We start from the raw sequence: 27,416 nt of genomic DNA, 5'->3' as shown, positions 1-27,416 counted from the left end.
GCTGTCACTGAGCAGTAGGAAGTCCCCGGATGTGTGTAATCAAGACTGGTAAAGGTTCGGGCTGATTACGGAACGAATACAGCTGAAACCACATGAGCGGCACATACAAAGGGACAAGCAAGGTCAGAAATTATGATGTGTTTGGCAATGAAAGTGAAATACTCAACCAGAATAATCAATTAAAGGAAACGCACGTTATTTGAAAGTGTGCGCGAGCCAGCAACTGAAGTGTGTGGACAGAGCGTGCTATACGCCAACGCGGCAATACTACGTGGGAGCCAAGCTGAGATAGTTAAAGTAAAGGACCCAGGTACGTGCACTACGTGTCTCCATTATTTTTTTTAAAACTGTAATGCCATAGACGGCAAATGCTGCAGACACTGCGTATCTATGAAATTATGCTTTGAAGAAAAAGAAAAAAAAACAGGGGACGCGCTGGCACGACACGTGATCTACTGTTGTTGCAACATTGTTTCGATGAGACCAAACACTACTTGATAAACATAAGGACACAGAAATAACCGAAGACAACAGTAAAGTTGTATTACGACGCGTGCTACTGCTTCAAAGAGGCAACTGAAAAAAAAACATTTATTAAAAGGAAAGAGAGATTGACACAAAACAATGAAAAGACCACAAGTTGAAAGCGAGAGTAACTTCACATGTTGAATGAATTCAAATAAATTACTTTGGTGAATACAGTCTCATACAAAAGCTCTAAACACAGTGGGTGTTCACCAACAGAAATAAGGAGATTCCACTGAGTGATTACAAGCACCTTGTCCACAGGATTGTGTGTCACACCTGGGTGTCTAGAAAAAAAAAATAAAAATAAAAAAGGATAGATAAAAGTGAAAGAGAAGCCAAGTAAAAGAGATTTATCCACCATGCAGAACATTGTGGCACCAGTGAAATTTTTTGGCCCTACCTGGTAATCCTGTGTGTCCCTGGGAACAGTGGCTGGATAATTTTCAAGTTTACTTGAGGGCAATTGGTGGAGCCAAGTACAATGATGACATGCAGGAGGCCACGTTACTAAATTGTATAGGGGCAGAGGCTCTGAGAATATTTAGAACTTTACCAGAACCTGGTGATACAGAGGAAGGATCTGGGGATTCAGCCGCTAGTGCAAGGAAATATGAGACTGCACTGTTGAAATTGAATAAACACTTTGGCAATAAGACGAATATTGTTCTTGAGCGGTATAGATTCCTTTCTAGAAAGCAGTACAAGAATGAATCAGGCGATGACTACATTTCAGCCTTAAGAGGTCTCATATCGACTTGTGAATTCACGTGTGTGGCAGATGAGTATTTGAGAGACCAGCTGGTTTTACACATAGCGGATAGTCGAATTCAACAACGACTATGGCAAGCGAAGAATCCGACTTTAGAGCAAGCCATTGAAATAGTGAGGACATTTGAACTGGGAGAGAAGTGTATGAAGGAGCTCCACAATAAATCTGAATGTGTTGACATAAAATCTGTGTAAGACACAAGTGAAGGAAACCCCAGTAGAGACGAAGAAGAATTGATCGCCATTGTGAAGAGAATGGTGAAGTCTGATTTTGGCACAAACTCCAGACAAAACAAGGAGGGGCTCCAGAGACCACAAGGCAAGTGTTTTAAATGTAGTTGGTCCAGGCATACAAATACAGAAAAAGATTGTCCGGCTCACTCAGCTGAATGTTACAGATGTGGACAAGTAGGCCATTTTGGAAAAGTTTGCCAAAATGTTAGGGGAAGAGGCAGATTCAATCCACGCTATAATGCCATAAGAAATAACAATCACTTAGAAAGAGGAGCCACGACAAGTGTGAGAACATTGGAAGAGATGGTTGGGTCGAACAACTTGGTGGCGATCACTAGTGGTTTTGAAGATGAAGTGCATATATTAGCCCTCGTTGGTCCGTGGGTGCCCATAGCCATCAATGGAATAACACTACAGGTAATGGTCGATACAGGATCACCATATACTATGGTGGACATGAATACATATCTAAATGTATTAAAAAAAGACATGAATGACCTACAGATGACTAGAGTCAAGGCGACAGGATATGGCAAAACACCCATTGATATTGTAGGGTATGCCTGGGTGCATTTGGACTTTGAAGGGAGGAAAACATACTGTAAATTATATGTAGCAAAAGATGGCTTTTCAATAGTTGGATTGTGGAAACAGGCATCATTGAAGATCAGAATGCACCCTGGTGAGAATGTACCAATTATGAGCATAATGAATAATAGCTGTAATTCTGCTGAGAATTTAGCGAAGAACTTTCCCAAAGTTGTCAATGACAATATTGGTGTTCTGAAGGGATTCAAGCATTGTATAATACTTATGAGAGGTACAAAGCCGGTAGTGCAGTAAGGAACATTCCGATTGGTACTCGAGAAGCTCTACAGAGAGAACTAGAGAAACTATGCTTACAGGACATTATTGAACCGATAGAGAGCTCTGAGTGGCTGTCTCCAATTGCTATAGTGAGGAAATCAGAAGGAGCGATTAGAATGTGTGTGGGCTTAAGAGATCTCAATAACAATATTTGGGTTGATCACCACCCATTGCCCAATATTGGAGAAATGCTCACCACCATGGAACCAGCAAAGATTTTCTCCAAGCTAGATTTATCATCTGCATATCATCAGGTTGTATTAGAAGAAGAGTCCAGACATCTTACATCTTTCATAACACCTTTGGGTGCTTTTCATACAAGAGAATGCCATTCGGCGTAGCACTGGTAGCTGTCGTCTTTCAGAGACTGATGAAACATCTCTTCAGTGGCTTAAAGGGTGTATATTATTTACAGGATGACATACTGGTGTCTGCCATGACGGAGGAAGACCATGACGCCAAACTGTTGTGAGTGTTGCAAATTATACAACAGAAAGGATTAACTCTTAAGATTGAGAAATGCAGAATAAAAAAAAAGAGGTAACATATTTGGGTCACTGCATCAATGAAGAAGGAATAAGACCTAAGGAAGCTCTTGTAAATACCATTCTTAAACTTCTTGATCCTATTAACAAAGACCAACTCCGGAGCTTATTGGGTCTCACTGAATATTACTCCAACTTTGTAGACCATAATGCGGATAGAACATGTCAAATGAGAAGATTGATGACCAAAGGCACAACGTTGGAATGGTCTGAAGAATGCAAAAAGGAATTGGACACAATCAAAGAACTGATCAACAAAGCACCTGCCCTTAAAATGTTCAATTGTGTGGCCAAGACTATGATATTGGTGGATGTAAGTAATGTGGGATTGGGAGGTGTCTTAGAACAAGTTCAAAATGGTTTCGTGGTTCCAATCGCTTTTGCCTCTAGGACTCTAAAGGGGGCGGAAAAGAACTACTCAACTATTGAGAAAGAGGCATTAGCTGTCAAATGGATTTTAGAACACTTCAAAGGGCTGATTTGGGGAATTCCGATTGAACTTAAAACAGATCACAAACCACGTATTCATTTATTGAATCCAAAGAATCCTCATTTAACGTCTCCACGTATCAGGAGATGGATATTAATCATTATGCAATATAATGTGGTCATAAAGTACACTCCTGGCAGAACAAACATAGTTGCTGATTGTTTTTCCCGTTTGCCGTGTGTTGGCGAAGGTGATGGTCAATTAAATGGTGAAAATCTGGTAGAAGAGCAAGACTTAGATTCCATTATTGCGCAAATACATCCTAGTTTTGGAAGAGATGAATGGATTGCTGCCAGAGATCTGGATCCAGAACAAAACCAATTGAGGAAAGCAGTAGAAAACGGCTGGAAAGATGTTCGTACTGGAATTAAGTTCTGGGGAAAGATTAAAGATGAAATGTCATGTGATGAGGCATGCGTCTATCGAGGAGTCGTATTGTTCCTCCTGCAACATTAAGAAAGAGAATCATGGATATTACCCATGAAGGACATGTAGGCAGGAGCTTGACAAAGAGAGGAGTCAGAGAGACATATTGGTGGCCCAACATGTGGGGTGAATTAGAATCATTGGTAAAGGAATGCTCCGCCTGTGCGGTGAGTGACAAGAGCAAGTTAACTAGAGTTACACCGCTACAACCAATAACTGTACCAGATTCAGTCTGGACAAAGCTGGCCATCGATATAGCTGGTCCCTCTATGAAGTACTAGAGCCACTAAAAATATACCTAATTGTGTTGGTTGATTATACGTCAAAATGGGTGGAATGTGGGATCATCGAGGAATCTGTTTCTGCCACCAAATTTACAAAGTTTTTGGAAGAGATTTTTAGTAGAGAGGGTGATCCACAGGGGTTAATATCTGACAATGGAGCTCAGTTCATGTCACAACAGGTACAGTGCTTTTTAAAAGAACGAGCCATCAAACACAACACCACAGCGTTGTACCATCCCATAAGTAATGGGTTAGTGGAGAGGATGAATCGCTTCATAAAGGGAGCAATTCAGTTGGCCGTAGCAAATAGTTTGCCATGGAAAGATACACTCAAGGAAGCACTAAACACTTACAAGGTCACTCCACATTCTGTGATAGAGGTGGAACCTTTCACTTTGATGAGAGGGAGAATTGCCAACAACAGGCTTAGACCTGCCTGGATGACTATGAAGAAGAGCAAGAATATTGACATGGACGAAATTATAAAGAGAGTCAAGATGAGACAAGAGCAATACAAGAAATATTATGATGAACAAAAGCATGCGAAAGAGAGTGAGATTGAAAGTGGAGACTGGGTTAGAGTAAGGGAACCCAGGAGAATTATGAAAGGGGAATCCAAATTCCGATCTCCCCAGAGAGTGGTCAAATGTTCCAAGAAATCAGTAATTTTGGAAGATGGCAACAAGTGGTCAGGTGATGACATCCTATTTGTGGGGAAAAATGGGTCGAGAAATGGTGTTGATCAGCCTGTCAGAATGAAGAGAGAGATTCAATCAAACAGGAGAGATTGATGATAATACCATCTATGATATGCCCAGACCAACCAGAGATGATGGAGATGACATTGGCTTTAAGGGGAATAAAGAAATAGTGAAGAAGCTGGTCGATGGGGAGAGTTATAAAAATCCATGTAGAAACAATGATTACTCGTTGCGATCTAGAAGAGTTATACATAATTTCAAGAAAGATTTTATCTATTACTAAGACCGCAACCCTTGCACCAAATCAAATTGGAATTGCATTACTCCGGCATATTGTGGATTCTCTGCGTGTATCCTTTTTCTATATATAAAGGGAAGTATAGTGAGGGTTATAAGCATACTGTTGGTAATATATGAACCCTGTACATAGTTTCCGTCAGATGCAAAAAAATCACTGATGGACTGTTTGCAATGTATGAACCTTGTACATAGTTTTTCTTTCTGGTTTAGAGTAACAGAACTCATGCCTATTTTCTTTGTACATAGTTGTGGAGATTACACTTTCTTAAATGTTTGGGAAGGGAGATGTTATAATGTAGAAAGTTATATAATTCCATTGAGAGCGTTCTGTTTCCCTGGTTCTGGAACTGGCCCCATGCAGAGCTAGAGAAGCAGAACGTTATGATATGATACCTGTTGATGGAGGTTGCCTGGCAGGACTTCCTTATAATAAATCACTTGATGAATCATTCATTACATGTCTGTTTATCTTTACTAATCAAGAGAATATAACAGGAATGTGCGTTACTGTTCCCCACTGCTCATTTTTTAAATGTAAGATTCTAGCTGGATGAACTTCTCTTAACATATCCGGTAACACATGAAGGCAAGTTTTCCTAGCTGTAGGCAAGTGGGACCCCAAACATCACGTTAAAATATGTACCCCGCACATCTACTGGCCGTCCTCCTAATTCTACTGCTGTTTTGAATTAGACCACTGTAAAGAGGGCTTCGGGGGACACAACACGCACACCATTGGAATCCTAGGCGCGGGGCGGCTGAACAGTGAGCGACGGTCACCCAGGCAACAGTCCTCAGCTTCTCTAGCGAGCCTCCGGAAGCGTCACGTAAGACACGTCAGCACCGCTCACAGGCAGTTGTGTAGTTCTTCTGAGTCTGACATTTGCGAGATCTCACTTCCGGTTGAAGATGGCGGCATCCATGGCAGGACAAGCTGGCAAAGTTGCGCGTAACTTTCCAGCACGGAGCTGTCTTCTTAACAGCAGGAAGGTACGGCTGGCTCCTGTGGGAACGGATTAGCTGCGCGATCGGCCGCCCACCCGAAATAAGCGAATGTTGCTCTGTGTGAGAGCTCAGCTTGCGTAGAACAGCGTGTCCTTCACAGCAAAGCGTGCATTTATCCGGTGCTTGTGAATGTCTGAGACTGTAGCTATAGGATTTTACTCCATATGTGTAACTTTGCTTTTTTTGCTTTTCTGTATGCGCGATCCTGGCTTTGAAGCAGGTTTTTAAACCGGTGGTGGTCCAAATTCCGTGACCATGCTGTTTGATAATGGGTGTATCGCCGCAGTTTCAATGAATGATTGGGGAATTGAAAGATGTATGAGTAATACATAAATGCACCATTTGTAATTGTAGTTCCCCTAAAATGACCACATATGTGCAGTGAAAACTAAACCGTGAAACTTTGATCGTGCTTTGTGGACTGGCACTGTTTTACCGTGCAGCTTATCACTGTTTTTACAGCAGTTTACAGTGGATTTTATTTATTTGTTTGCACTGAATGTCACTCATTGAATATGGTTGGCTAGGTCTTTGATTTGAGGTCAACCGATAGTAACATGACTTGCAATTTGACCTCTGCGTGAAATGACATTGTGTGCAAAGGATTCTGTCGTGAATGCCCCTTTGTCCCACATACGCTGGTTAATCGGAAGGCCAGTAAGATCTGGTTTGTCAGCAGTGACCTTTGTACGTAAGATAGAGATTTAAAGCACCTGTAAACGAAACCATAAAAAAACGCAACACATGTCATGCAAACTTTTAAAGAACACGCATATTTAAATATTACACTAAAACAAGTACGGCGTTGGGGTACACCGTTGTAGCAAACATTGTGCAGGATAAAAGGGCATTTACTACTACAGTAGGTAACATTTATTTTATAACTGTAGAACATGTTTTTTTTTGTAACTCACTGGAAATACACATCCTAAACTAAGATGCGTTGGGAGCCCACCTTGCGAAAATGACTACTGTCCTGCAGGAGTATACTATTTAACCAGAAGTGAACGCAATCACTAAAGTGAAAGGGCGCAGCCCAACAAGTAGTGCTTTAAGTAGGATCAGAAATCGAGGTGGGCGTGGGCGTGGGGGTGCTCTAACAAAGGGGCGTGACCTACGATCAAGGTGGGGGTGCTCTAACAAAGGGGCGTGACCTACGTTCTGGGCAGAGGTGGCCCTAGGCATGGGCAGTCTGTACACCGCGATCATAGGGGCTACGAGGCACCAGCTGCCTGCCTCCAAGTACGAGGCTCCTTTCTATGTTTGTCTTAGTGATGCACCTCACAATCTCGTGTTGCACCGCCCCCGAGCCACATGCCCCCACTCACAGTGACCCACCAGACCCGCTACTTGTCACTTTCGTTCTCCAAGCAGAGCATTTAAAGTGGGATCGATTCGCAAGTGATGGCCCATTTAAAAGACCATTCTCTTGGACAAGACGTTCACAACGTTTCTGTGTAAAAGGGCATTTTTGTTTTGAAAGCACGCACACAGCACCAGTCGGCTGCCTACATCTATGCTCTCTTTCAGGCCAATTCGATATATATTACACAAAACAGTTTTAAACTATCATGATCCTATTTAATACCAAAACGCGTTTATTTTAGGTAAAATGTAACCTTTTACTTACATTATAAATAAAGCATGCCTTTGTCAAACATTGAAACACAGTTACCTTTTCACACATTAACAATTAGACAGAATTTGACGGTAGGCAATGTATTGCAATCGGATGGAAGTTGTGGGTGTGCAATATATTGCACTTAGTAGGATTCTGAGGGGGCCAATGTGTTGCACTTAGTTGGACATACTGCACTTATAAGCTAGCCTGTCTATTACACTAGAAGATGTATAGGGATAGCCTGTCTTTGATGCTTAGGAAATATGATAGTAGCCTGTGTATTACACTTAGAAGATGTATTAGGATAGCCTGCCACAGTGCTTGAAGATGAACTAGGATAGCTTGTCTTTTGCGCTTTGTAAATGTTAGGATGCCTGTCTTGCACTCACCCGTGGTATTGATCCTAGAAGTTTCATGATGTTAGCCTGTCTATTGCGCTTAGAAGATGTATGAGGATAGCCTGTGAATTTCACGTAGAAGATGTATGAGGGGGGAGCATTGATATAATAACACTGAAGATTTCCGAGGGTAACCGTTCTGTTGTGCTTAGAAGACCTTATTAGGGTAGTCTGTCTATTATACAGACAATCGGATCACACAGCTAGAACAAAGATGAATCTCCCTCTGAGCTTCAAGGAACATACGTATTCACGCATGACTTCGGTGGGTGTCTGCCGCAGGCACGGTTAACCACCCACATGCATTACAATGCAGCGATGATCTATAACAAAATTCGGTCTAGCTCATAACAAGTTATTGCACTTGCTCACTCTCCTGACCCCCTAAGCACCCATCCACATACCTGACCTTCATGGGTAGCTTACTGGTGCTTGACCAGCCCACCTATGCTGTATGTTGGTCAAATGCACACACGCATTCTAATCGTTCTAACCATTTTCTCATATCTTGGACTTCAGACCCCGAGGGCTTTCCCACCACAAGCGCGTTCAGGACATAATAAGGGCCTAAAGGTGCTATATAAATAACAAACTGCTACTATGAGTCTTTGAGATGTTAATTTTCAAATCCACAGGCCATTTCTTACCTTCACTTAAATCACATTCTGGTGTTTGTAGTCTTCCATTCAAGGTGGGTGGAAAAATGCTACAATTGTGCACTGGTGCACATTTCTACATGATGTTATATTTGTGTGAGTACTTTGCACTTTTAAAGTTTTTTAAAACGGAATATTGTTGAAAGGCAAACGTCGGGTTGAGGTTACAGCCCTGGAGACTGGAGGTGGTGTATCATTCCAATGCCATTTCATGTTGGACTGTAGAATGCATGAAGGAAGCGTTCTGGAGTTAGGACTTAACTGGAAATGATAGGCTGTGTGGCAGAACAACCTTACAAAGAAAGAGTTACCTATAACCTTTCTGAGCATGGAACTTCCTTCAAGGTGTTATTTTACCATTCCCTCTACTAATTTTCAGGGCACAAGTCGAGGATACATGTGAGAGGACCAGGGCAGACGGAGCCCCCCTTGGGTGTTTTTGAAGCTGCATTAAAAAAACAAAAAATAAAACGAGTTTGCTTGCTTAATTGTTCGGCTGTTAGGATTTCCCCCCAGGTTGTCATGTTTCCAGTGCTGATGCTTACCCACAGTATCACTAAAGCACACGTGTCCTATGTGGATTTGGTTTTCGTAGAATATTTAATTATACATTGTTGGGTTTAAAAGGTGGGCTCCTTTTTATACTTTGGCTGCATAGTTATTGCTCATTTTCCGCTTTGTTCCTGATATTTTTAAATTTATTCTTTAAAGGTAAATGCTCATTTGTCCCATGCACTTCCTTCTACGGGGAACTGAGCTACGTTTTTATATTTCACTTTTTCTGTGCATCTATTAATGGGTAGCAGCTTTTGATTTTCGCCATGGGGCAGAGATTCCCACACTGAGTCAAGTGAGGGAGCTGTACCCTTCCCCAGGTTGAAACAACCCATTTTACAGCAAGAATAGTAAACAAAAAAAACATTATTTACGCAAAGGTCTAAACATATAACATCTCAGCAACAGTCACCTAACCTGCTGAGCTTTGTTTGCAGCATTCTGCTATAGGACCCCTGTTTTGGCCTACCCAGCCCCTCTAATTCAGGTACAGGTCATCCATAAGTAGACTCCCTTCCCATTTTGAAGTGATAAGTACTTGCTAATTTTGAAAGATGCATGCTAACACGTCACCATGCCTGAACCCAGCAGGTAAGGAGACAGAAATCTGCCCCCAGCCACGACCAGTGATTTAGATGATCATGGCAAGGAGAACTATTGCAACTGCACCTTCTGCCCCCATGTACTTGGCGCCTACACATATATTATTGAGTCCCTACTTTATTTGACTTTTAAAAAAAAAAAAAAAAATTGTTGGACTTGCTTTGTTAAAATTTGAAGACCTGCAAAATTGGTTACTTCCGTGCCTCAAGACCTCCTAGGTGTAAATGGGCTCTATCGCACTATGAGGCAATCTTGCAGTAAAGGTAGCCTGCCTTGTCTTCCCCAGGGCCAATCCTTCCCCAGACATGACATCCTTAGAACCTGTTTGGAGTTTATTTCTTTTGACAAACAAAATAATCCCTTATCCGTAGCTTCTGAAATAAAAACATATTGCTAGTTTGGACAATATGGCCAAATACATAAACAATAAAAATAATTGGGGAAACTTCTGCAAAAATAGCAGTTAGCAAAACGCAATCGGATCATGTTTTTATTTGTGTTATTTTGGTTAGATAATTCCAACCTTCAACAGTATATTTAACATAGTTACACACAATCATCTTAAATATCACAAATACAATAATTACAAATTCAATTAATCTTAATCAAATAAGAACCTATTTATTCATTTGACACCTTATCACAATGATCGAAAAGAGGGTCCTTATTATCATTCTTAAACTGATTAAATTGATTCAAATGGTTCCTATGTGAGTTTCACCTTTAAAATCAATGGCCTATCACAATTAATCTCCACAAGTTTTAGGTATCTCTTTCCAAATATACAAGACTGCCATTGTAATAACTAACGATTCTCCACCTTGGATCGTGCTCCAAAACTGGTCTGAATCAAAGATCAGAGTAGTATGCAAAAATATCCCATAACTTAACCTATATTTTTTATTTAAAGAGCTACATTGCGTCAAAAGATGTCTACTAGTTTCTGCTGTCCGACCACACCGGCAGCATAGTCTTTCATTACCGTTCTTAGCCAGTGGTCGAAGTGTACGAAAAGAAGTAGTTGAACTGTGTTCCCTACTGGCCTGCTGCCGCTCCCCGCACAACCCATCACAACGCCCACTCCCGCAAGCAATCCAAACCCCCAAACAAACACACCTGGTGTTTAAGGGGATGTTCGGTGCAGAAGTTTTAACTTCTTATATACTTTTATTTTAGAACAAAACCATTGTGGAGGGGTTTAAAAAATAAATAAAAGTTGACTAGCACCGCTTCCGCCTACTTCGACCACTGCCCTTAGCCAAATGTTGGAAGGATATTAAGACGCAAGTAACTAATGAAGCACCTCTCTTAATTTGTACAGATCTTCGTTAAGTAAGAACAAGGCATACCCAGCCTAAAGCCCTGATGTGTATATTCTATATATCTTTTATTTAGTGTCAATTTAGTCATATTCTGCACACAATACCAAGTAAGTGTTTTCTTCTTCAATTCATTGGAGAATATAGGATAGGTGTCTTCATTAGGAAAAGCAAAGCCAAAAGAGTCGATGAATACAGTGTTTTGTGGTTCACCAAGAATATTTTTTGAAAAAATATGGAGTAGAGTGGAGTTACTTCCAGTCCTTCAAAGAGTCGCAAAAAATCACTCTCTACGTATCAGCCAGCTGGCCTTGTGACAAAATACCTAATTCACACGCAAGGCTTCGACTGGTACTGCCCGAGGGATACCCAGCATTGAATTTACTAGTTTCTCCTCCAAGCGGCCCAGCAAAGAAACCGAATATGAAGGATAGATGGGACTATTCCTTCGATATTCTGTCCTCCCTTTCTAGCAATGAAGGTTCTAATGACTAACCATTTTTGGATGGATACCCGCACCACTAAATGCAATTAGCAGTAGGGACTGAAGCCCTTCACAACTCATTAGCAAATGTTTGGCCAACACTACACATTCTTCCCAACCCAATCGACATTGCCTTTGGGCTCCCACACCAGGAAATTCCCAGCAAAACTTTGAATGTACCTTGGAGGGCTTTCTATTGCCAGAAAGTATTCCATAAAACACGAGGCTTGATTTTTAGTTGACAATTTAGTTGTTCCTCATCGTGTCAACAAAATGTTCTCCATGTGTTTTAAAAAGTCTCTGATTGGCCAGCTCAGCACTTATCTGGTGCCATCTCCAGCCATTTCCTTGCATTGACCCTAATTTTCGTCATGTTGCTGTCTGCCATGATATTAGCCAGGCCTCCAGAAAAGGTGCGTACGAGGCCATTTTACGCATGAAAATCTTGTAAATGCAACAGCTTAATTATTTTCCTGTGTATATTTACACACAAGTTTAGAGCAGAGGGCAGGTTATTTGACAGAAACCAGAAGGCATCTTTTGATTTTTATCTGGATGTAATTGCAAGTCATGAAAAAAAGCCTGTGAAACAGAATGTATTTCTCTGAAGCAAGCCTTTCAAAAAAAGAAACTGCACACTGTGATGATAAAGAATGGTTTATTTCCATTCAGCTTCTGCTGTGTTGATGCTCATGGAGCAAATGGAAGCACTGTGTGTATTTATTTTCCTAGTATTTTAGGATTTTGAAATTAATAAGATGGAAAACTAAGTTGCAGTTGAGAGTTAATATTTTGTAACAAATTATGCTTTTTTTCCAGTGATAAACCAGTATTGCACAATTGTGCGCATACGCCAAGGCGTGTAAGTGCATCGCAGCTTTATGGGGCGATATTCCGGGGGAGCACCCAGTGATGCAGACACTATTAGAATTAGGCAAGGGTAGCGATAGAGTATCAAGGGTATATAGAGAATTGCAGTCAGCAAGGAAGGACGGGGAACTAACATTAAAGGGTAAGTGGGAAAGAGACTCGGGAGCACCTATTCCGGAAGAGCTGTTGGTACGGACGTGGGAACAAGGTTAAGAAGTCATCCAGGAATGCACGATTCCAGCTCACCCAATTTTACTATTTACATGAGTGTATCTGACCCCGGAAAAAATAAATGCGATCAGTTCCACGGTGCTGCATGCTTGCACACGATGTGGAGGGGATCACGCCGGGTTTTGGCACATGGTCTGGAGCTGCCAAGTGGTGGTGAAATATTGGGGAGAGGTGATACACAAAGTGAATGCCATGCTGGGGAGTAGCTATGAATGCTCTCACAAAGTTTGCCTGTGGGGAGTCCTGCCGGGAGCAAAGAGGTAAAAAAAAATCAGAATAAGATTGCACGTTCCTACATATATTGGCCAAGAGGCAGATAACGATAGAATGGAAAAAGGTGACAGTTCCATCTCTGTGGTTGTGGCTACACAAGGTATGCCGATGGGGCCTAGCCGAAGTGGAATACCTAAACAAACAGAGATCCGGAGGGGGAAAACTCACTAGTAGTGTACTGGGGACAGATACTGAAAGAGTTGGCGTCCACACAGGACCTAAAGCCACCCTAAATACATACAAGGTAGAAGAAGAAACGGGAAGAAGAAAGGGCGAGATGAAATGGATGAAGGGGAGGTCTCCCTCATTTGCAAAATATGGAGAAGGGAAGGGGGCTACGGAAAACAGCGGGAAGGCACGGCACTCAGGGTTGAGGGGAGTAAATGGAAGTTGGGGAAAGGGGTTCGGGAGGAGGGGGAAACTAGGGGAGAAGGGAAGCTGAAGTTAAGGATTCCCCCAGGCAAAGAGTTATGGCCAGAAGCATAGCGGTCATGGTCTAAGATAGTCGCCAATAAAGGGTCATACTAATACAATTGAGTGACCCACGGATGGACCAGAGACAGATAAACGCCAAGAAGGCTTGTGAATCGGAATGAAATGCTAGGAACTAAACCTTTTTGAAGTGTGTTAGTGTGTGTGTGTTAGTGTTAGTGTGTGTGTGTGTGTGTGTGTGTTAGTTAACAGATCCGGTAAGGGAATAAGTATGGGCTACAAGATCCGGGGAATGACGCACCGAGACGACCAGACCAACCCAATAGAAAAAACAAATGAAGTAATGCGTGTCGTGATGCATATTGTCTTTGCCCCTATTTTCGTTTTGCTCTTATACGTTGTCTTTTGTTCTTTAAAAACTAATAAAAAGGTTAACAAAATTATATATGATTTCCTAAATGGGTTTCACTAGCCCAAAATATGGCTGCCACAACATAGGCAGCACTACGCAGAGCATGTGCATCGTCATCGCACTCATATGGGATGATGTCACGCGCACCGCACTAAGAATTCTCCAATGAGAATTCACTTCAAAATAACAACGTGAACTGACGAACGTGACCAGCAACTAATCCTGGGACACGGATTTGCTAGCCTGCAGTCTGGAAACACTGCAGGTAACTGTTATTTTAATCTGTAATCTGATTGGAAAAGTACAGAGATCAGGATACATTGAGTACTAAGTTAAAAGTATATGCTAATCATTACAAAATACGATCGGCCCCTCTTTTGTTCTGATTTAGTGCTGCAGGTACCAGGGATTTATCCCTTTAATGTATGACCCAGGGTGCAAACTAGAACAACAACTTAAAGACTAGCTTCATACAAAAATTCAATGGTGAGTAATGATACATTACCATTATCCATACAGATGCACAATATCAAGCATGTACACCACTCCAGTGGGTATATTTCAACCACTTGGGCAATATTTAACAATCGCCATTTAGCATGAAGGAAGATCACCTCACTCAGCTTGCATTTTACAGTCAAGACCAGGTAACTGTGACCATTGGTATCTATCACTTGATTTTAATATATTAAATATCTACAATATGTATGTATCAAGCAAGTATAGTGTAACAGCACCACGATGCCCCAGGGCCGTTGTGTGCTATACAAATTCAAACAAATAAATCAGCATTGTATATAAAATAATTGAAAAAGCACGAATGTCCATGAAGTAACTCTTTGGTTGACGCTGTTTTCCTCTCTTTCCCTACCAATCCGGCCCAACACCACTCCTTTATTTTCTGTCTAAATACATAACATTATATGTATGTCTATTTTATGTGAATTTTACTTTTGTATATGCAATTGTATTCTGCAAACAGTCAATTTGCCCTGTTATTACTTTAATCAGCCCGCTTTTTGAAAAAGGCCTTTGCAGATCCAAACACATGTCATAACCGAGATGGGCGCTATAATGTGACTATGAATTGTTGTTGTGATCATATTGATCTAAGACCTATACTTCAGAAAATATTAATCATTCAACACAGAATAAAAAAACATGAAATCTAAGTGGCGTTATTGATATACCAGCTTGGTGCACCCATTGAGCACACTCCGTTATGGATGAAATCCTAAGGTGTGGGTATACCTTAGGTACTCAAACCAACTGCAACAAGCGTGCATTTGGACGCCTCCACTGTTTGGGAGGCGGAATATTAGCTGGTGGCGCAGATCAACAGTCCTTTTACCCAGCGGCTCAGCACCGTATTGAAATCTCTTCGTGATCTACCACCTTCTTCTTTCAGCCCCCTCCAGCTAATCCAGAATAGGGCTGCAAGATTTATCCTTTTTTTTTTTTTTTAAATATTTTTATTTTATTTTATAAAATCAAACAAACACACTACAACTGTTTCAAAACATAGAAAGCATCATATTCCAACACATTTTCAAACTCCCCAACTCCCCCCACCCCCCTTAAACTAGAGCCGGTTCTCACATGTCGTTTACGGGAACATCATTGGGTGGCACAATACTTAGGCAGCCATCATCCGGGTCCTCTGTTTCGTTGTCACCCTGGTGAGGGTTTGCCAACGAGGCCACCAATTGCCGCCAGGCCAGCAAGGGCCCTACTTCCTCCTCGCCCCCCCCTAGTGACCGCTTCAAACCAGACTACGGATTCAGCTTCCGCCCACCTCAAGAGGTCTGTCCACCATAACTCCACCCTAGGTCTGTGGGCCGCCTTCCAGCCCATGGCAATCCTACGTTTGGCCAAGACATAAGCCAGGTCCTTTATCTTGCTTATGTGTTTCAAATGCCGTGGTCTAGGGAAAAGCCCAAGCATGCATGACCAGGCCGATTCCACATCCAGCACCACCCCCCCGCCAGCCAGTTTCGTCTTGACCTCGTCCCAAAATCTATGCACCTCCGGGCAAGCCCAGAACATGTGTAGCAATCCCACATTCACCTCCCCACACCTGGGGCATTGCTGCATAGCTGATCCCCCCCAAACTTTGCAATCTTCCCGGGGGTTAAATAAGCCCTGTGGGTAACATACAGTTGAAGCTGTTGGAATCTCGCGTTCCGGGACACCTTTTTGTGGTACCTCTGAGCCCGTTCCCACTGCCCATCCGTCATGGGTCCTCCCACCTCCTCCTCCCAATCTTGTCTCAATTGGAGCAACTCCTTCCCTGCCCTTACTCGCAGGAGCTCGTATATTCTCGATATTTCGTGCCCGCCCTCCGATACATCATACATGGTTTCCAGGGAGGCGTCTGGGTCTTCCGCTAGCACTGTCTCAGGCCATCTTTCTCTAGTCTTTTTCACAAGCCTAGTGTAGGTTATATATTGGCCACCATGTACTCCCGTCTCTTCCTGCAACCTCTGAAAGTCCATTGCCTCCCCTTCCTGCCATATGTCCCCGAGGGTGGCTAGGCCTACCTGTTCCCAGTATCTGCGTCCGATTCAAGCAGTTGGGGGTCGCTCCCGCACAGTGCCGCCAAAGGGGCCTGCTTGGAGTACGGCTCAGAGTCCCCCCCAATCTTCCATGTCCTGTGCCAGATCTCCCAGCCCAGCCTCAGTTGCCGCCCCTTGCCCACCAGTTTGTCTCTGCCCAACCACACCACTTCCATCAGAAAGTATGGGGCTGTATCTCCACGCAGGAGCCTGGCTTCCGCTGAGTCTTCAGCCGAGAGCCACCTGGCCACGTACTGCAGCTGCCCCGCCAGGTAATAGAGTTTGAAATTAGGCAGGCCTATCCCCCCCCCTGTCACACAGGTTCTGGAGCTTCCACAGAGCCACCCTATTCCTAGAGCTGCCCCACACGAAACCCCTACACACGCTGTGAAGTTTTGCGAATAGGCTCCTGGGTTTCAGAAACGGGATGTTTACGAAGAAGTGCAAAAGTCTAGGCAGGACCACCATCTTGAGCAAGGCTGCCCTCTCCATCATGGTCAGGGGCAATCTGGACCAGAATACCATGCTGTTCTTGATCCCCTCAATCGCTGTTTCCGTGTTGTGCTTGTGTTCTGCCTCGACCTTGTGGTAAATATTTATTCCCAAATACCTAAATGTCACAGGCTGCCATGGTATTGGCAGGACAGGCAGCCTCTGCACCGGTATATTCCTATATCTGCCCAAGGGGAACAGACTGGACTTTCCAGGGTTCACCGATATTCCCGAGAGGATGGCGTACCGTTCTATTACCTCTAGCACGTACTGTAGGTTTTCCTCTGGGTAGCGCAAATAAAGGAGCATATCATCCGCATATAATGATATCGGATGCTATCCACTGGCAGTGTTTATGCCCACCTCCCCATATTGTTGTCGCAGGCATATTGCCAGTGGCTCCAATGCCAGTATATATAGCATGGGTGACCAGGGGCATCCCTGTCTGGTCCCCCTGCCTAGTTGCCAAGAATCTGAGACTATGGACCCTGTCTTGAACCTCGCCATCGGGGTGCTATAAAACAACTGGACCCATCTGAGGTATCCAGGTCCCATTCCGTACCCCTTCAGGACCGCTTTCAGCCAGGGCCATCGTACCGAGTCGAAGGCCTTGACCGCGTCTAACGACACTATAGCCAGCTCACCCGTGTCTTCCTCAGTTTCGTCTATGACATGGTGTAGCCTCCTGTGGTTATCGGTGATGTTCCTACCTGGAACATATCCCGTCTGATCTGGGTGTATCAGTTTCTTAATCACCCTCTTCAGTCTATTAGCCAGCAACGCTGTGAGTATTTTGCTGTCCTGGTTAAGCATGGACAACGGTCTGTAAGACCCGCGCTCCACGGCCGGTTTGCCTGGTTTCAGGAGTGGGATGATTACAGCCTCACGGAGGGACAACGGGAGTTCTCCCTGCTCACAGGCCTCGTTGAAAGTAGCAAGCAGTGGCAGAAGCAACTCTTGCTGGTATGTTTTGTAGAACTCGCTGGGCAGCCCATCCGAACCCGGCGCCTTGCAAGTGGGCAAGTTCCGAATCACTACCTCCAGCTCGTCCGAGGTGACGGGTGCGTCTAACTCAGAACGTTCTAGATCATCTAAGGTGGGCAGCTCAATGTCCCCCAATGTGTCTAGTATGTCTTGACCCATATCCTCCCCCGTGTCCTCATACAAGTGTCTGTAAAACTTAAGGAATTCCTCATTTACCTCTTTCTGGGTGTTGCATATGCAACCTCCCTCGCCCTGAATCTCACTAATCACCGAGCGGGGGGTCTCACTCTTATACAGCCAAGCCAGCAGTCTGCCTGGCTTGTCGCCCCCTGCATGTATCCTCTCCGTATATTTCCTGTAGCTGAGTCTGCACAGTCTATCCCAGAGTGCGCTGCAGGACAACTGTAGCTCCTCTACTTTGGTTCTGTTATCAGAAGCAGTGCTCTCGCAACGCCTGAGCTCATCTAGCTCCCTTTCCGCCTCCCGGAGCTCCCTTTCGGCCCCCCCCCCCGTAGCCCCTTAGCTTGGGAAATGGCTACCCCACGCACCACCACCTTAAACGCTTCCCACAGTGTGCCCACAGAGCCTACGCTTCCCGTATTTGTATCAAAGTATTCTTCAATGGCATCCCTCAGGCCCTCCCGAAACCCCTCATCCTGCAGAGCCTCGGTCCTAAGTCTCCATGTGGGGATCCGTGGTCGTGGGGGCTGGTGTCTCCAGTCTACCACCAAGGGCGAGTGGTCCGACAGCACTCGGGCCTTGTATTCCGCTCCTTCTATATCTCTCACTATCTCGGCTGTTATAAACATGTATCTAACCTTGTGTACAAATCACGTGGCGCTGTGTAGTGCGAGTACTGTCTATCCGTGGGATGTAGCCTTCTCCACGCATCCTCTAGGCCTAGGTCTTTCAGTAAGGTACTCGGCGCTTTAGCCACCGGTGCCGTTTTTTCCTGCCCTGTCCTTGGACCTGTCCATTCTGGGGTCTACGGTACAGTTAAAGTCCCCCCCCCCCACACTACCGTACCCCCTGCCAGGGGGCCAAGTTTACCGTAGAGGGTCCTAAAGTAAGCCGCTGTATCGTTATTGGGGGCATACAAATTTATGATGTGCATCTGAAACGGCACGTTGGGCGCCACCCAAGTGACAACCCCTCTGGCATCCACCGATTACGCCGCCCCCACAACAGTGCCCTTCCATTTCCTCCTGACCACCTCCAGCCTTTCCCTAGTGAGGTGGGTTTCTTGCAGCAGGGCTATGTCTACGCGCATCCTCTTTAAATACAACATCACTTTGTTACGTTTAAGGTAGCTGTTGAGGCCCCATACATTCCAGGTCACGATTCTGAGATTACCCGATGCCATCCGGTCGATCTATCTCCATCCCGCCCCTTCCCATAATGTTCCCCACGTAGGGTCGTTTCCTGGCTCTTTCCCTTCTATTCAAGAACAGTGCCTCCCTCCCCCTTCCCCAACCTCACACCACTGCACATAACTCCCCCACTCCCCCTTCCCGCCAACCCCCAACAATAGCCCAGCTCCATCCCTGGATCTCAGGCCTACCCACGTCTGGACCCGTCTCGTGACCAAGAACAAGGACCCCGCGGGGTGTCACCAATCTAACAGTGACCTAACTAAATCTACTACTATCGGGTGCAGAGGTTGCTCCCCAGGAGCTCCCAATCATCTATTTAGGAGAAGTGAATTCAACGGGACCCGCCGGCAGATGCTGTGACTTCCTCCACACAAGCACAATATCAAACTATATTCCAGTCCCAATGTCATAGCTATGGCCTCACGGGTGCCTCTGCCACATGCTACTTATCTCCAGCTGCTTCTGTCTGGGCATCCGATTCCTGAGGTCGACCTTGCATATCCAACCATTCCATTGCTTCGCTCGGCGTCTCAAAGAAGAGGGATCTGTTCTTATAAAACACCTTTAACCTGGCGGGGTAAAGCAACATGTAGCGGTGGCCTGCTTCTCTAAGCCTCCTCTTCACCGTTCCAAAGTTCATTCGACTCCGTTGTACGAGCAGCGTATAATCCGGATACGCTGTTATATTCGCTGACCCCTTTCTATCGTGCCTCCTTTCCGGAAAAATTCGAGAATCTTCTTGCGGTCATGATAGTTCAAGATCTTCGCGATCAATGGCCGTGATGGAGCTCCTGGGGCCGGTCTCCTGGTCAGGGCCCTGTGCGCCCTTTCGACCGCGAACCCCTGGGTCAGCTCCCCGCCTGTAATCTCCTGCAAAAGCATGGTTTCAACGAAATCCGTGGGGTTCAATCCTTCCATTCCCTCCGGTACCCCCACTATGCGAAATGTTGTTGCGCCTGGCGCGCCCCTCTGCTTGCTCTGCTCTGTCATCCAAATTGCCCACTCGTTGCACGAGGGCATGAAGCTCCTTGGCGTGTGTGTTGCACGCCTCCGTGGTTGGGGCCAACTCCTTCTCCAGTTCCCCAGTGCGCTCCGCAATCGTTCGCACATCCTGGCGCAACAGGTTCACCTCTTCTCCGACCGCTCCTATCTTAAGGTTTAGGCCCTCTTGCAGCTCTTTCATGGCCAGGCCCAGCTTCGTCTCCCAGGCCACCTTCAAGTCGGCAATTGCTGCCAGCACCTCCTGGATAGTACCCGGTGGGTCCGTCGCCGCCGCGGGGGTTTCTTTGCTCTTGCTTCCTTCCGCGCCCGAGGGCGACCTAACTTAGGTCTCCATCGTGGGCTGTTTGATCCGGGGTCGCACCACCTTGGAGGACATCCTGCGGCGTCGGTTGGGCCCATGCGCCCAGCTGTATCCTCGCGGGGTTCGCTCGCCGGCCTCTTCACAGCGAGGTTCTGCTGGACCCGGGTTTACTCTGCTAGCCCACCACGATCCAGGGCCTCTTCATTGTGGGCTCGCCCTTATGTTTTTGTCTTCTGCCAGAGGCGCATGCGACCCGTCTGTCTGGTTGGGCTTGGCCACGTTCCGACCAACTTCCTCAGCTCATCGGACCATTTATGGCCCTTTGTCCACAGACGGCCATCTTGGGTGCTCCCCTTCCTTTGCGCGACCGCCACCTTCTTCAGAGTCTAGTTCCGTGGATATACAGTCTCGCTGGTGGGGAGGGCACTCGCCATGTGTCCCCCACTTTCATACGCCTTTGGTTACACCGTGGGCTCGAAAGTCCGCCAAAAACCATCACTTCTTCCCAGGATCAGGATCGGATCATCGGGAGCTCCTCCAAGGAACGTCCTCTCACGTAGCCATCAAGCCACGCCCCCCCTGCAAGATTTATCCTTGGCCTTAAGTGAGGGACTGCATCTCTCCAGCCCTAAAATCTCCTCACTGGCCCAAATTGAAATCCCTCTGCATCTTCCATAAGGCTGTCTTGGGGCCGGGGACCATGCTATCTGCAACTTGCTCTTGTTAAAGATTTCAATCAGGCGACACACACGTCTCGGCCTAATATGCAGCACACGACTGAAATGCTTATCTTTCTATGTTATAGATTCAATATTGAGATGGTACACCACTCGTATCACGCTCCCCTCTTAAAATACCCTGGGTCACAATGAACCAGGCTGGTTGGTAAAATACAATATTAATTTATTTTAAAATTCAAAAGAAATCATACACTTTTTAATATGGGGCAGCAATCGCCAATGGGGTGATAATTACAATGAAAAGGTGAGCAATGCACTGGGTTTAACCTGCTAGTGGAACATAGATACAGCACAGCGGAATAGGAGCCATTTTTGATTTAGGAAAGTTACAATTTCACCCTGCAATGTTCCCTCAACCCTCAAATAATCAATTCTGAGTGGATAAACAGAAGCAGCAAGTAATCGGGGAATAAGAAACGGGAACCAGAATTCAAATCTGACCCACCCTTCCCCAAATAAGCGGAAAACGGATTTTAAACCCCTTGCAATGTTATGACACTCGGAAATGGACAAATAAATAAATGTGTATTACAAACCTTGAAGCAAATATAATTCCTGACTAAAGCAACAATGCGAAGACACTAACCATCACAAAGAATGGATTACCAAAAGCATATAGTTAGAAAATGAGTGGTAAGTTTAAAACGGATTGCAGCAAAATGACAACTTAGCAATTTTTCTAATTCCTGCCTGAAATTACCCAAACGGTTTTGGTTGGGAACAAGACAAAATTACTAAAGAGATGGCGATAGCACTAGAAATCAAGGGTTGGCTCGCAAGAATGATTCTGACAGTTTTAACAAGTTAGCAGGGTAAGGATAGGATGACTTGGAGAGTGAGATAAGGACAAAGACGAGATATGCTATGGGGTGGTGATTATACTCACAGTCCACCTTTTAGTTTTGGGATTTTTGGACTGTCAATGGTTCTGGTCACTACATGGCAGCGTGCTTGGCAAACAGGCCGGCAGTTCTGGTCACCGGATGGCACTTCTGGACTGGCAATGGCAATTCTGGTCACTGGCTACTAAAGGTCAGCTGGATGGCAGGATGGCATGCAGTTAGTGGCATTGGGATGCTTCTCAGAAACACCACAGCTTTCCCCTTTTCAATGGGAGATTAGTAGATTTTCAGATTTGAGGCCTTGCTGGGAATAGGATCAGCACTGCTTGGGTTTTGCAGTGGGCCCTGGAGTAGGGTCAGCAATGCTTTGGCCTTGTAGTTGAGATCTGGAATCTGGATGGATGGAACAGGAATGCAGCGCAGGAACGTCAGGAAGAGTGTGTCTGGAGTCTTGTCAGGGACTCTTATTTATAATGCATCGTGACATCATAGACTATATTGCTGGGCCAGTTTAGCTAAGCCCGCCTCTAAACAACTGGATTGGACAATCGATGTTGGTTGCCTCCCCTGGGATGTGACTCAGTTCAGGAGGTTGCATTTTATGATGTGAAAAGACTTCCCACAGAACTTTTTGCCAAAAATCTGTCATACCAGAATTTACACATTTCTACAGTTGTGGCACCTCAATAAATGATATAATCAGGTTACATATTTTATGTAGAGCACAGCCGTCCAATCCTGCAATCTGTGAGACATTGTTTTGTCCTTTTATACTTTTTTGGTCATTTTCAGTGTGAAATATTCAGCCTAAAATTCCATAACTTTATACATGGGTGTGGATGATCATAAGGGATGTATTTACAAAACTTTGCATTTGCAACATGGATGCTTTTCTTGTAATCCGCAATACTTTGCCATTTCTGTCCCCAAAGTGTCAGTGGATTCTACCATGTCTTCAATGAAAGCCCATAAAATCATATTTAAACTATAACATTTTTACAATTCTTTCTGCAGAGATACAAAGTCTCTAAAGTTTATTTATAAAATAGTCTTTGGAAGCAAATGGCAGTCCTTTGTCTGTCACTGGACCATTTCTTTTCTCTTTCTTCATCTGCCACCAACTGTCACTTCAGCCCTGTGTGGGGTCGGGGTTCCCAGTTTGATTGAAGGTTTTATGGCCCCCTCCACTTCACAGGTTAGTGTCCCAGGACTTCTATTGTCCCAGCCTGGAGCACAGACGAATGTCTGACGTGCGTGTGAACTTTGTCTTGGTCCATTCAGAGTTTTTCAAGTTAGCAATTCGTGTCCTGGAAGCTTATGGTGTGGCTCCCTTCCTAGGGGGAAGCTTTGACTCTGCCAACCGGAATAACCTGTTTTTGACTACTTGCAAATCCAGCCAAGGCGGTTTAAAACCTTTATTTTCTGATATTTGGTCCTGAATTAAAACAAACCTGTGGAATAAAAAGGCCCATTTTTATGTATTTTCACCAGCCACAAACCCCTTCACATTGCTAGGTAATGACAGGCTTTCTTTCAACAGTTTACTTTTTAAAATCTTTTGAACTACTGAGTTTTGATACATTTTGTAAAGAAATGACTGTGTTTTCCCGTGCGAGTAAAAGTGAAGTTCCTTGTTGATTTCTCTCAGAGTTGGTTTGACAGGGCCTGTCATTCATAAATCATGCCTGGTTTTGCTCGGCACGATGAGATACTGGGCATGGCAGGGCCTTGTAATCACAGTGATTTAAGGAAGAACAGATTGAAATAGCGTCAGCAGCATTATTTTAAAGGTGACAAGTTTCCTTTTATCAATGGGGATTTTGGGGTTTTCAGCAAATCAGTGCTGCCTTTTCACTTTCTTTCTTTTGTACAGGTAAGAACACACTGGTACACTCCCTTAGTGTGTCCCCTTGTTCCACCCTGCCCCTGTGTGCTTGGCAAGAAGGTGCAGCCATCTTTTTGTTGCTGCAAAAGTAGTTTTGAGGCCACAGCGTTCACAGGAGCCAGCGCAGCCATTTTGCTGTTTCTGCGCAAATGCAGCTTGGTGATATGGGGAAATACTCTTGAGTGGGTCAATATATCCCACACTCTAACCAAAATACTCTCCTTCCCGATCCCTCCAATCCTCAGGGTCTAACTCTCTGCTTGTCAATCGCTTCTCTAAGAAGAGAGCGGGCAGCCACTCCCTCTCCTCAGTTGGCTCCCTCCTCTGGAACAGCCTCCTCCTCTCTCCGTCTTGAGCCGGTACAAACATTCTGCAAACACCTTTAAGACTTTCCTCTTCTTCTCCTCCTCCTTCCCTCAATCCCTCCTGTGCTAAACCCCACAGTAGCTGTGATTGGTGGCCTGGGCCCTTGTGTGTCCTTCTGGGTCCTGGCCTTCTGTCTGATCATGCGCACCATCTGCCCTCCCCCCTGCACTTTGCTACGGGAATCACTTCGCCTGTGCTACCTCACATGCCTGCACTTATTGTACGGATTTGTGACCCCTCTTCCATCTAGTGGTCACTGCCTGGCACTTACCGGTTGCGCTGCAACTGTCTCCCTGGTACTTCACCCCTCTGCGATACCACTAGCACTTACCCCTTTACCCTTTCCCTTCTCTCCCTCTGCACTTGTACAATCCAAATGTTCACAAGGCCTAGTAGAACCAAGAACCCTTTTTAAAAAAAAAAAAAAAAAAGAAAAGTTTTATTTTTTTATTTTGCAAATTCCATTATCTTGCACTATCCCTTGTTCCCTTTGCCCTGTGGGCGCTTTGAAACACAATTTTCTTGATGTTTACTTCCTTACAAATGTCCAATACAATGAAACCCATACGAGAGCAGGCAAGGCCCACAGTCGGCGTACAGGTGAGTCAGAGCCGCAGAGCCAACAAAGTTCAGAATTGCTCTGAACAAGAGGAGCAGACGCTGGGCAGTCGGCTTGCACCGCCAGTGTGAAACCAATGAAACGGGAGTATGAATCCCGGTGGTTGTGTGATCAGGGACGTTTCCTGGTGGGCATTCTGCCTGATTGACTAAGCTGATGCCTGACACCACCCTGCTGAAATATCAGCCACCGGACCGGACTGGTTACCAGAAGGGTCACCGGAACGCCGGGGGAGTCAAATGCCGGCGAAAACAAGCAGATAGAGAAATTAAGAGAGACGGTCCTAAGCGACTGCAGGCCTTGGAGCTGTTGCCCTGTGATACTGAAGTTAGCGGGTAGAACTGGAGAATCGGGTGGCCTAGTTATGTAATTGGAGAAACACGTCCTAGTGATATTGACGAAGTCCAAAATGCAAAGCTGATAAACTTGAATTGTAATACTAAGGAAAAGAGAATCCTAAGTAAACCTTAGAAAGAGACTGTTAAACAGTGGAAAAGATTACCCTGGGAGAGGGTAGATTATTCCATCCTTTAAAATTGTGTTAAGATAGAATAAGCAAAAGAGTAATTAAACCTAAAAGAAGAGAACATCATTCAGCCAGAAAAGATATCCCAAAAAATATATCGCACGATATCTGGGCCCAAACAGCCTGCATCAAAAGACAAAAATAAAAGTGCAGGAAAGGTTACTTGGAGAGCACTCCCTAAAGATCAGGGTAAACCCAAAGACATTATGAAGGAGTTACAGGATTTGAAATGAGAGATTACCAGAAATGATACAAAGAGATATTAAGAAGATGCATTCTAAAAATACAAGCAGACCATTACATGATCCATTCTCCTGACCTTAGTTGGTTTTGAATAGTGGTATGGTCAGTTAGGATTCGCTTTTTGGGACAGCGGATTGATGAGCTTCTAAATTATTTATACAAATAGGGAACACCCCATAGCAATAGGGAAAGATGAGCCATATATAAATCAGTTAATATAAAATTCTTGGGAATGCCCTCAAATGTCCATGTCTTTCTTCTAACCTGCCACACCGCTCAGACTTTAATTTGTTATAACTGCCATTCTCATTGCAACCACAGACTCTTAAACTCTGTAGTAGCAAAAGATCTAGATCTAAACCATTGCATTATTTATACCGGTGGGAGAGAATCAGACCAGCACAGTCTGAGTTATGATATTCAGTTAGCTACTACTATTGATGGCCTTTTAATGTTGACACTAGACTGAAACACATTTTCCTGTATGAATTCTTTGAACACATACACCCTTTTAGTGCTAAGACCAACTGAGTTGTCAACACAAACTACGAAGTAACGTTGCAAATTCTTTTTTTCAGACCCTCGTGTAAAAAAAAAAAAAATCGTATTTTGTTCTCACTAATTTGTGATGTATTTTTGTGGGCTCACACACTGCTGATGAACCTACCAGTGATAAATGTTTAGTATGCTCCTGTGTTTCGTCACATGATTTGCCAGGTAGGCAACTGTGTAATCTTTGTGTTTCTATTGAGAGATGGAGTTGGACCATCAAGCTATTGACTGACCAGCCTAAGGCCCGATGACTGTTGTAAAGGAAGATGAATCTGACTGCCCTTCACAGGCTTCATTCCCTGAATCTTTCTTTGTGTGTCACTTCTGTTAACCACCTGTGTGGGGTTCAAGGACAGTTCTGAAACAGACAGTAGCTTTTTTTAATAGCATCTGCAAACTCTTGTAAGGGTGCAGAAGTAAGACTCGGACATAATGATGGCATATTTGGCATATTTTTAGATATACACTTTTATTAAATATAAGAGGGTTGGAAAAAGGCCTCTGTCCCTAAAGCTAAGAGGGGTTTCCCTGCTTCAATGGAAACTAGTGATATTCTCAGGAAGTCCGAAACAGTCTATCACAGTCGTGTCCAAAATCCTACCACTCTCCTTAACATTAATAGCCTGAGATAACTCTGCAAGGGTGGTCTTTTCTTAGAGTACAAAGTATTCATGTGCTCTCAAACAGAAAAGTTTCCAGTCGTAGTGGCGATAGTGATGCAAAATAATGTTTTAATGTATGCAACTCCAAAGGCTTGGGTTGTGCTCCTTTCCCCTAGACTTATTACTCCTTCTGGTTGCTGGATATCTCAAGAGGAGCCTTTACATGTCTTCACAGTGCCTGTATCATACAAGTGTGGTATGTTCCGCTATCAAGCATAGGATTCCTTTTACTCATCAGTCCCAGGGTTTATTTAACCTTTTCTTTTTATCCT

General features: G+C 44.5%; 1 protein-coding gene across 1 annotated transcript in view; it reads left to right on the top strand.

Moving 5' to 3' along the window:
• Positions 1–5,974: 5,974 nt before the first annotated feature.
• The window catches only part of SUCLG2 (succinate-CoA ligase GDP-forming subunit beta), a 732,334-nt gene continuing 710,892 nt past the window's right edge, over positions 5,975–27,416 (top strand). The window contains exon 1 of the mRNA XM_069643788.1: positions 5,975–6,133. Coding sequence (XP_069499889.1) covers positions 6,053–6,133 — 81 coding nt within the window. The 5' untranslated portion in view covers positions 5,975–6,052. The remainder of the gene's footprint in view (positions 6,134–27,416) is intronic.

This window comes from Ambystoma mexicanum, chromosome 2p (genome assembly GCF_040938575.1).
Source record: "Ambystoma mexicanum isolate Mex_15411 chromosome 2p, UKY_AmexF1_1, whole genome shotgun sequence".
Lineage (NCBI taxonomy): Eukaryota > Metazoa > Chordata > Amphibia > Caudata > Ambystomatidae > Ambystoma > Ambystoma mexicanum.
Note: the sequence above shows the minus strand (reverse complement) of the source record. Positions and strands in the feature narration are given on the sequence as shown.